At 48.4% G+C, this 12336-nt stretch overlaps 1 protein-coding gene across 2 annotated transcripts in view; it reads right to left on the bottom strand.

Moving 5' to 3' along the window:
* The window catches only part of MORC3 (MORC family CW-type zinc finger 3), a 55108-nt gene extending 47249 nt beyond the window's left edge, over positions 1–7859 (bottom strand). For both annotated transcript variants that reach the window (XM_075593786.1, XM_075593787.1), the window contains exon 1: positions 7715–7859. In XM_075593786.1, coding sequence (XP_075449901.1) covers positions 7715–7855 — 141 coding nt within the window. In that variant the 5' untranslated portion in view covers positions 7856–7859. The remainder of the gene's footprint in view (positions 1–7714) is intronic.
* Positions 7860–12336: the final 4477 nt, after the last annotated feature.

The following is a 12336-nucleotide window of genomic DNA, read 5'->3' on the forward strand; positions in this document are numbered from 1 at the left end:
TCTTCCCACAGCTTGTAAGGAAGCCTCAATACACATGTATGCAGACGACACAATCCTTTATGCACACAGCCATAGCCTCTCTGTCCTTCAACACATACTTCAGTCTGACTTTTTGAGACTCGTAAACTGGATTTCCCAAAACAAACTGTTTTTAAACACTGACAAGACTGTAACAATGGTGTTTGGGACCAAGACTAAATTTTTAAAGCTTCCAGTGACTGAGCTCTTGATTAGAACCAACGCTAACACCACCCTAACCCCTGTCACTAGTTTTAAATACCTGGGCTTATGGTTTGACTCCCACTTAACATTCGGGATGCACATTGATACCCTGACAACCAAGACCTATGCCAAACTAGGGGTACTTTACAGGAACAAATCCTCCCTAAGTCTCCTGGTCAGAAAGCGTATCGCACAGCAGATGCTAATGCCAATTATTGACTATGGAGACATAGTATATGGCTCAGCACCTCAAACCCACCTTGGCAAATTTGACACCCTCTACAATTCAATTTGTCATTTTGTTCTCCAAATCAACTACAACACACATCACTGCGAAATGCTCAAAGGACTAGATTAGATTGGTCATCACTAGAGTCTAGGCGCAAAGTTCACCTTTCCTGTCTTACCTTTAAATTCTTCATGAGCAAGCTACCCAGCTATCTGAACAAGCTCCTCACCCCTACCACATGCAGCACCTATCATCTGAGATCAGACTCCAAAAGACTGTTCATGGTCCCAAGGCTCAACAAAGTATCCGGACGTTCCTCCTTCTCCTACCATGCACCCCATAACTGGAACAACCTACCAGAGACTCTCACAGCCGCCACAAGTTTAAGTTCTTTCAAATCTAAGGCTGTCTCACATTTTAATCTGGTCTGTAACTGTTTCATACGCCCATAATATAAATTATCTCTAACTGTGCATGCAATGTCTTGTATATAATGTATACCCTGTTCATTTATGTAACTGTATTTGTAACCATGTATTATTTGTTTTACTCTGTGCCCAGGACATACTTGAAAACGAGAGGTGTAACTCTCAATGTATTACTTCCTGGTAAAATATTTTATAAATAAATAAATGTTGAGTGGTGGGGCCGCTACATCGATGACATTATAATGCTATGGAGAGGCCCCAAACAACTTCTATGCCAATTTGTGAGTATACTTAACAGTAACGATCACAATCTAAGACTCACGATGGAGGTAAGCGATACCAATTTGATTTTTTTGGACTTGACTGTCTCTAAACAAGCAGATGGTAAATTAACCACCACAATATTTAGGAAGACCACGGCTACAAATAGTCTCTTACGTGCAGACAGTCACCACCCCGGACACAATCAGAAACATACCCACCGGTCAATACCTGAGACTACGCAGGAATTGTACAACACTTAAAGAGTATAAACAGCAAGCGGTGGATATGGACCTGAGATTTTCCGAGCGTGGCTACTCCAAAAACTCCATCCAAAAGGCATTTAGAAGGGCAAGAGACACATCACGCACACAACTGTTGGGGGATAGACAACAAATAGCGTCACAAGAGAAGAAAATCATCATATTTATTGGTAATTACAATAACCAGTGGGATGGATTACGCGACATTTTCAACACACACTGGCACATCCTAATGAATGACTCCGACCTCAGACAGGTGCTGCAGGAGAGACCGACCATGACCTGCAGAAGGGCGAGAAACCTTAAAGACAGATTAGTTCACAGCCATTTCACAACACAGAAACAGAGAACATGGTTAGGGGACAGGCGACCGATGGGTTCTTACCCATGCGGCCGCTGCAAAGCATGCCCGTTTATGAAGATTACTAAGAGCTTTACAGATCAGCCAGAGACCACTGTGTTTACTATCAAAGACTATATTAATTGTCTCACAGTTGGGGTGATATATCTTATCACCTGTAGATGTGGCGTGCGATCCCCCAAAGGATTAAACGAGGGGTACATTTATTCCCCCTTCTTGTGATACCCTTATCCAGCCAAATTCCCCTCTCATTGCTAAGCGTGATAGGTCCCTGTCAACAGTATATTTTATATATATTTTTTTCTCCGTCTCATCCAGCCCAGACAGTAGGAGCATTTTTGGTTAATAGTATTACCTTGGGGATTAGGGTATACAGTGGGGGTCTTATACTCCCCATGAACGTTTTGACTCCTAGAGGCGGTCATTTAAGGCTCACACACTTCTACATATCCATACATCTATAGAATTCCTTCTATTGGAATAATGAGAGGGCACCTACCCAATTCGCATGGGCATTAATATATTGGCCCGGTGTATTATCATTATTGGGGGGTGACCGTTACCTGTACCCCGCAGGATCTTTATCATTATCTATGGCATAATGCCTCCGTCAACATGAATGAGATCAATATGATTCTCATTATTGCCCCCTGTAGTGCTAATAGCAAGAGGGACAATTGTGGTACACTTACCTGATATATAAGGATCATCTCTGGCGCATTAAGGGTTAATTTCGGCACATATCACAGCCACGATCTATCTAAGTGATTCACCTCCCGCGGTGGTGATTGGCCTGTCTGCAAAGCCACTCCCCCGGCCGATCCATAAAACACCAGGGAAGTGACTGTTTCTTCACTCTTTCCCACCTTGACAAAGCGCAGGTGCGCGAAATGATCACCGGTGTTTTTATGACGTCATATCTGCGACGTCATCAGTGAGTGCGGAGTGGAGAGTAGCATGTGAGCTGGTTCTGCCATGGATAACCAGGTTGTATACTGCAGAGCTAAGACTGCAGCAGCGTATTAGATATTCTTACACTGTATTGCAGAGCTGTCCTGCTACTTTGCTGACAAACGCAATACATGCTTTGTTGGGGGCTTGTCTCCATGTTGCAAGTTTGTGAGTCGGGACCCCACACAGGGAGGAATTTGAGCTAATGTAATGGATACTTCTAGAGAAGACCCCTTATACATCCCCCGATCTAGTAGGCCGTTATTATGTACCCTACAGACTTAGGGACTCTGGCAGATACATGTCTTAATCATTGGCACATTGCAGCATAAATTACCTTGGGGTAGGACATTCTGATTAGCCGTCTATATACATAGATTAGATGTGTTATAAATCCTATTCATGACTATGGTATACAGACACCTCGTCTAGCATATAAGAGTGAGTGCTTGATAGGAGGTTTCATGCATCAGTCTGGTATGATATACCAACAGGGCTGTATGCTCGATAGCAGTGTGCTCGATAGCAGTGTGCTGACTGTATAGGGCTACACAGCCCACTCCACTACCTGCACCCACTCCCTGTTTTTTTTAATAACTGTATTTGTCTTTGCATAATTGTCTATTAAAATATTTTAACTGTGATTTACTAAATGGGGTATGGGTTTTTACCCAGGGATTGAATCCTTCCTAGCCATTTAATAGTATAGGTGAGTGCAAATAGGAATTCTTTTGGGTGTTTATCTTTAACCCCTTCCTGTTCCGATATATGTAATCATTTCCCGTGTGCACCTCCTATCTATATGTATATAATCTATGGACATTTGGTGAGCAGCAATACTCTCTGTTTCAGTATACAGTCTCTTACAGAACCTGGCAGAGAGCTTCAGTATAGCAACGGAGTATGTGCGAACAGCCATCTTCCCCCACTTGTCATGCGAGACCCCTGCCGGCTCAGCGCCGACGAGCCTGGACCGAGTAGCCATTTGCTAGGATGGCTTATAGAACTTCTCTTCCTTTTCTCCTCCCTGCTACCAAATGGTTAACACATCCATATCCTTGTTAACCAATGGTTAACACCTTCATCCTGGATGGCCTTTGGAGCTGATTCTTTGAAGCTCAGAGGCAGAATAGCTTCTCCTGCTTCCTATGCAAATGGATTTTTATCCATACTAAATGCCTTCCTCTGAACAGTACTGGAATAAAAATATAAACTTTGGGGATTGGGGAGAGAGAAAGAAAGAAAGAGAAAGAAAGAGAAAGAAAGAGAAAGAAAGAGAAAGAGAGAGAGAATATGCTACCCTGCTATGTGAGAACAGCTGGAGCCTGGACAAGGAGAGATATTTACTGTTAGCAGTTGTAAAATTGGCAGCTTTTATTTTTTTTCCAGTTTCTCTGCGCGAGCCCCTTGCATCTCTAAAAGGTGGATTGGCAAGTTGCCAAAAATTCAGGCCATTACTGAATGAATAATGCCCGGAATTGTAACCAGAGAGCAGGGATTTCAATAACGCCAGGAAATGTACTGCTTTAGCCTATAATTCCTGGTAAAACATCTCATAAATATAATATAAATAATATATATACACGTATACACACAACTGATTTTATACACCGACATCAACAGCCCTCGCTGTCAAGCTCACACAGCATGCAAGGGTCTAGTAGGACAGTACTACAAATTCTAAAGTGGGTTGGGGCTCTAATTTAAGAATTCCGATTTGCATTTCATTTGGTGCCTTTACATTGATTTGAGTTTATTTAACTCGGTGCATTTGTGTACAGTACTATATTTCTAAAATTTTATGGCAGCATTTTTAGGTCAGTACGCCGTCCAGAAACATGAACCAAGATACTACTGCCAGCTTGTAACAACTTAAGTTATTATTTGTTATGCATCTATGATTGTATCCTCATTTGCTGAATAGTTGTGCTACAATTCTTGCAAATACTCAGGAATGTTTGCACACAGTGCAGAGTGCTGGCTGGGTCCTACGTTTTTGAAGTGAAACTTCTTTAGTGGCACTGGCATCCGGAAAAATCTCCCAGGGAAAAAAACTGAAAATTGGAACGAAAAAAAATAACGGGACCCACTGCGCATGAGCAGAATCAGCCTGGACTACTAATAAGCATGCGCAGACACGCTAGCAAATGGGCGCACATTCGAAATGCTTCTCCGTGGGAGCACAGTGCCGCTGCTTGTGATCGGCTCCCCGGGGTCCCCGGCCCAGGGTGTCAGTTGCCAGCATGGCGGAGGTATGAGCCCCTCAGCCTCCGCACACATTAACCTCGCTGCTCCTGCAGCCGGAACATGTGGTGCAGCACCTGTCCAGAGCTGCACGAGTACGGGGCCAACATCAGGGTACCGCGTGCCTACTCCGCCATGCTCATCCCGCTCCTGATCACTGCCGGGCATGGGCAAACCGGCAGCCCAGGAGCACAGTGCCCCTGCCTGTCACCGGCTCCCCGGGGCCTCCGGACAGGGGCGGGGGGTGAGGTTGGAGCAGGCCCGAGGTACCGACCTCGCAGACCCTGCAGGCGGCACGTAAGGTACAGCAGCGGGCCAGTGATGCACAAGTAGGGGGCAAAGTTCACGGTGCCGAGTGCCTGCGACGGCATGGTCATCCCAGCCCTGCTCACTGCAGAGGGCAACACAGGACAGACAGGACAGACAGGACAGACAGGACAGACAGGACAGACAGGACAGACAGGACAGACAGGACAGACAGGACAGACAGGACAGACAGGACAGACACACACACACAGGACAGACAGACAGACACACAGGACAGACAGACACACACACACACAGGACAGACACACACACACACACACACACACAGGACAGACACACACACACAGGACAGACAGACACACACACACACACACAGGACAGACAGACACACACACACACACAGGACAGACAGACACACACACACACACACACAGGACAGACAGACACACACACAGGACAGACAGACACACACACACACACACACACACAGGACAGACAGACACACACACACACACAGGACAGACAGAGACAGACAGACAATAAATATAGACGTGCAAATAGTTACAGTAAAATTCTAACATGAGCTCATGTCCATTGTTGTGCAACACACACATACACACTATAAATATGTAACTATAAATATGAAAACCATTATAAATGAAACATTTAAATGAAAGCCGCCAAAAGTACTAAACATGCAAGTTATCTATACATATAGCACGACATATACACATTACTATAATATAGTACATTTCATGTTTTGGATTTTAAAAAATGGTTGTGTCGGGGCAAACACACATTCAAAGTCCAACTTGTCAATGACATTGTACTGTACTTTGCATTTCAATATTTTAATGTGAATACAGTTTTGACATTGACAAAACACACAGAAGTTTCAAGTCAAACGTGGGTACTCGGCACATGCCACTTTTTTTTTATGTTTTTGTTCACTCATTTTCTTTCATAATTTTGCTCTGTAAGCCAGTAAGTATACTAGTTTATTAAATGGTAAGGATTTTGGTAATGCCTTAGGCCAGGGGTGGTCAACTCCAGTCCCCAAGGGCTACCAACATGTAAGGTTTTCAGGATATCCCTGCTTCAGCACAGGTGGCTCAGGATATCCAGAAAACCTGACCTGTTACTAGCCCTTGAGGACTGGAGTTGGCTACCCCTGCCTAAGGATATACAACTTTAGGAGGAAATATTTGGCACACAAGTTTACATCAGCAGGGAGGAGTCGAGTTTACAGTGAAAAATATTCCCATGCCAGCCAAGAAAACAAACCAAACAGAAACCAATGACTCGATCCTGGAATGCAGAAAGATCACTAGGAGATAGCAATGTCCTTATTACAGCCAAATTATACAACTAGTTTGTCTACATGCAGGAGAAATACACAACACTGATAAAGCAGCACAGGAAGATATGAGCCAAAAAAGAGCTATCCCAGCACATTAATTATTAATTTATTAATTCTCCACAAAATAACTAATAAATATATATATTATTATTTTTTAAAGTCTGAATTCAATGCAGCCTGTGATATACTTGTTTTTCAAACATGTATATAGACACGTGTATGTGTTTACTACACCCAGCCTCTGAGAATTATGACATGGATGGTGCTGGGTGCAAATCAATGCCGGGAAGGGGTTAATATACATTTCTATAAAACAGGGACTGGCTTAGAAGCAAATAGGGTTAACAATATTCCCAGGACTGTTTGCTTTATATTTATTTCGTGTGCGTGTGCGTGTGCGTGCGTGTGTGTGTGTGTGTGTGTGTGTGTATGTGTGTATGTATATATATATATATATATATATATATATATATATATATATATATATATACATACACACACACACAGTGGTTGACAAATCACCAAAAAATCTACTCGCCCCACAAAAAAAATCTACTCGCCACCTAGTACCAAACGTGTGCTGCTTGGGCCAATATTTACTCGCCCGGGGGTTAAATCCACTCGCCCGGGGCGAACAAATGTATAGGTTTGTCGAACACTGTATATATATATATACACACATACACACACTCGCATACATACACACACAAAAATATATATGGTAAATGACAGATTTAAACATGGACAACAGTCCTGGCTTACCCAGCATGCAGGGGTCTACAACCCCCACACTGGGGACACACACACTGCTCTGATGATTTGGAACTGGTCATGGTGGTCATTGCCAGTCCCGTTTTTCCGCTAGCATATCATTTTTTTCTGCTGTATGTGTGTTATTAGGGAGATAACACTAGTATGCCAGGAAGCTGACATGTGTAGGGACACGCGCAGTGCAGGCTTCCGTCACTCACTGCTGGGAGTTTGTGCATCCCAGTACTTCCCGCAGCCAGTGATGAAGAGGCTCTTCGGACTACAACCCGCCAGCCAGCACGCTGTGTGACTCCCCCTCCCCAAACCCTCGCCCGCCCGGAGACCTTATCCTCCTGCCCCTGTGCCCCTCCTGCTCACCGCGCTCAGACGGATCCCCTCTGCTCTCGGTGCCGCCATCTTCCTCGAAATGTACAGGAACCACAGCAAGCACAACAGAATGCGTCCCGCTTCCGGGGCGGGGCTTCCGGGTGGGGTGGCGTGGCCCCGCCCACCCGCCATGTTTACCTATGAGACGTTGCTGGGTGTGTCACTGTGCCAAGGCGGCTGTCACTGTCACGTGATGTGTGTCACTGTGCCAGGGCGTCTGTCACTGGCACGTGATGTGTGTCACTGTGCCAGGGCGTCTGTCACTGTCACGTGATGTGTGTCACTGTGCCAGGGCGGCTGTCACTGTCACGTGATGTGTGTCACTGTGCCAGGGCGGCTGTCACTGTCACGTGATGTACTGCAGCGGTTACAGTGGGAGTGTACTCCTTGTATACACTACTGTGCTGCTCTATCTGTGACCCTACATACAATTATATCTACTGTATATACCAACTGCCCGTGTTTCAGCCAGCTTCCCCCATCTCACAACACCCTCTCTCACACCTCCCCACCCTCTCTCACACCACCCTCTCTCACACGGCCCTCTCTCACACCACTCCGCCCTCTCTCACACCTCCCCACCCTCTCTCACACCTCCCCACCCTCTCTCACACCACCCTTTCCCACACCACCCTCTCTCACACCGCCCTTTCTCACACCACCCCACCCTCTCTCACACCTCCCCACCCTCTCTCACACCTCCCCACCCTCTCTCACACCGCCCTTTCTCACACCACCCTGTCTCACACCTCCCCACCCTCTCTCACACCACCCTCTCTCACCGCCCTTTCTCACACCGCCCTCTCTCACACCGCCCTTTCTCACACCACACCACCCTCTCTCACATCTCCCCACCCTCTCTCACACCGCCCTCTCACACCACCCTCTCCCACACCCCCCACCCTCTCACACCACCCCACCCTCTCTCACACCACCCTCTCTCACACCGCCCTTTCTCACACCACCCTCTCTCACACCTCCCCACCCTCTCTCACACCGCCCTTTCTGACACCGCCCTCTCTCACACCGCCCTCTCTCACACCACTCCACCCTCTCTCACAGCGCCCTCACACCTCCCCACCGTCTCTCACACTGCCCTCTCTCACACCTCCCCACCCTCTCTCACACCACCCTCTCTCAAACCGCCCTTTCTCACACGGCCCTCTCTCACACCACTCCACTCTCTCTCACAGCACCCTCACACCTCCCCACCCTCTCTCACACCGCCCTCTCTTACACCGCCCTCTATCAATCCTCCCCACCCTCTCACACCTCCTCACCATCTCTCACACCTCTCTCACACTGCCCTCTCTCACACCTCCCCATCCTCTCACACCGCCCTCTCTCACACCACCCTCTCTCACACCTCCCCTCCCTCTCTCACACCTCCCTCTCTCACACCTCCCCACACTCACACCTCCTCTCTCACACCTCCCCACACTCTCTCACTCTGCGCTCTCACACCTCCCCACTCTCACACCTCCCTCTCTCACACCGCCCTCTCTGACACCTCCCCACCCTTTCTCACACCGCACTCTCTCACACCTCCCCATCTTCTCTCACACCTCCTCACCCTCTCTCACACTACGCTGTCACACCTCCCCACCCTATCACACGTCCCTCTCTCACACCACCCCCTCTCACACCACCCTCTCTTACACCGCCCTCTCTTACACCGCCCTCTCTCACACCTCCCCACCCTCACACCTCCTCTCTCATACCTCCCCACCCTCTCTCACACCACCCTCTCTCACACCTCCCTCTCTCACACCTCCCCTCCCTCTCTCACACCTCTCCTCCCTCTCTCACACCTCCCCACACTCTCTTACACCACCCTCTCTTACACCGCCCTCTCTCACACCTCCCCACCCTCTCACACCTCCTCTCTCACACCTCCCCACCCTCTCTCACACCACCCTCTCTCACACCGCCCTTTCTCACACCACCCTCTCTCACACCGCCCTTTCTCACACTGCCCTCTCTCACACCGCCCTCTCTCACACCGCCCTCTCTCACACCACTCCACCCTCTCTCACAGCGCCCTCACACCTCCCCACCGTCTCTCAGACCGCCCTCTCTTACACCGCCTTCTCTCACACCTCCCCACCCTCTCTCACATCACCCTCTCTCAAACCGCCCTCTCTCACACCTCCCCACCCTCTCTCACATCACCCTCTCTCAAACCGCCCTTTCTCACACGGCCCTCTCTCACACCACTCCACTCTCTCTCACAGCGCCCTCACACCTCCCCACCCTCTCTTACACCGCCCTCTCTTACACCGCCCTCTCTCAATCCTCCCCACCCTCTCACACCTCCTCACCCCTCTCTCACACTGCCCTCTCTCACACCTCCCCATCCTCTCACACCGCGCTCTCTTACACCACCCTCTCTCACACCTCTTCACCCTCTCACACCTCCTCTCTCACACTGCCCTCTCACACCTCTTCCTCTCACACCGCGCTCTCTCACACCACCCTCTCTCACACCACCATCTCTCACACCTCCCCTCCCTCTCTCACACCTCCCTCTCTCACACCTCCCCACACTCTCTCACTCTGCGCTCTCACACCTCCCCACTCTCTCTCACACTACGCTGTCACACCTCCCCACCCTATCACACGTCCCTCTCTCACACCACCCCCTCTCACACCACCCTCTCTCACACCTCCCTACACTCTCTCACTCTGCGCTCTCACATCTCCCCACCCTCTCACACCGCCCTCTCTCACACCTCCCCACCCTTTCTCACACCGCACTCTCTCACACCTCCCCATCCTCTCTCACACCTCCCCACCCTCTCTCACACTGCGCTCTCTCACACCTCCTCTCTCACACCTCCCCCTCTCACACCTCCCCACCCTATCACACGTCCCTCTCTCACACGTCCCTCTCTCACACACCTCCCTCTCTCTCACAACTCCCTCCCCTCTCTCACACCGCGCTCTCACACCTCCCCCTCTCACACCACCCTCTCTCTACCACCCTCTCTCCCACCACCCTCTCTCACACCTCCCTACACTATCTCACTCTGCGCTCTCACATCTCCCCACCCTCTCACACCGCGCTCTCTCACACCGCCCTCTCTCACACCTCCCCACCCTTTCTCACACCGCACTCTCTCACACCTCCCCATCCTCTCTCACACCTCCCCACCCTCTCTCACACCTCCCCACCCTCTCTCACACTGCGCTCTCTCACACCTCCTCTCTCACACCTCCCCACCCTATCACACGTCCCTCTCTCACACGTTCCTCTCTCACACACCTCCCTCCCCTCTCTGACACTGCGCTCTCTCACATCTCCCCCTCTCACACCTCCCCCTCTCGCACCTCCCTCTCTCACACCTCCACAGGGGAGGAGAGCTGGGCCCCACAGCACACAGAGGCCCCGGGAAACCTATCCCTGAAACTTATCCCAGCTTTCAGCATTTTCTACTTTCTCCGTGAAGAAAAAAAGTCCCTTTGCCCATTGCAAGTCAAATGAAGATGATGAAGAGATGCAATTTCCTAACAAAGCTCCATGAAAGAATCTCCATACGGTGGCCAGTGTGATTCATTATATTGATCCAGGGGAAGCAAACAAAAACCCCAGTGACACATCCAATGATGTCTCATAAGGGGAAAAATAAATTCCTTCCTGATTCCAAATATCGTCAATCAGATAAATCTGTGGATCAACATCCTTCCCATGTTTACTTATTTGATATATCCCTGTATACATTTCCTTTCTAAAACGATGCTCAACCTTTTTTGAAGATATCTATTGTATCTGCCATCACAGTCTCCATGAGTAATCAATTCCACATTTTACCGTCCCTTACTGTAAATCAGCAGTGCTCAACTTCAGTCCTCAAGACCCTCCCAGCAGGTCAGGTTCTAAAGATATCCCAGCTTCAGCACAGGTGGCTCTAACTGGCTCAGTCGAAGACTGTGCTGAAGTTGGGATATCCTTAAAACGTGACCTGTTGGTGTCCCTTGAGGACTGGAGTTGGCCATCCCTAGCCTACTGTAATACTGCTTGTGTCTAAGCAAAAGTACGAAAGCTCTCAATAGACACAGCTTCATCGCATGAACAACAGAGGAATTTGTCTACGGGAATCCATGATTGTACTCTCGTTATCAGACAGTCAATTAATCGGTCTCCGTATAGATTTGACTTGAGTACCACTTAAAGGAGCCGCTCCACCTTATAGTAGATGGAAGTCCTTTATTTTCCAGTTTTACTTGCTACGTTGCCTTTCTTTTTTGTGTGCATGATCAAACTTATTCCTACATGGCTTCATTGGGATGCATATGTGTTCCATTAACATCCGCGTTCGCACTTCTTGACGGCAGCTTTGGCGCTGTACAAGACCTATAATATTTTTTATAGGAAAATGAGATATTTCTACCTGGGATTAGGTTGAATGCCAATGCAAAAAAAGGATTTACCAGAACCCACAAAGCAGAACCGCCCTGCAATGTAACCCCTGCAGCGCTGGAGGGGTCGGCAATGCATGGCAAAGCTATGTGATGCTGACCTTTCTGGTGCTGCTGAAGCTCAAATATTTGGGGGACATCGCGTGTCAATAAGCTTCTAATTTTTTTTTTTTTTAAAGAAGCCGGGTGGTTTG

Source organism: Ascaphus truei, chromosome 3, assembly GCF_040206685.1.
Source record: "Ascaphus truei isolate aAscTru1 chromosome 3, aAscTru1.hap1, whole genome shotgun sequence".
Taxonomy (NCBI): Eukaryota; Metazoa; Chordata; class Amphibia; order Anura; family Ascaphidae; genus Ascaphus; species Ascaphus truei.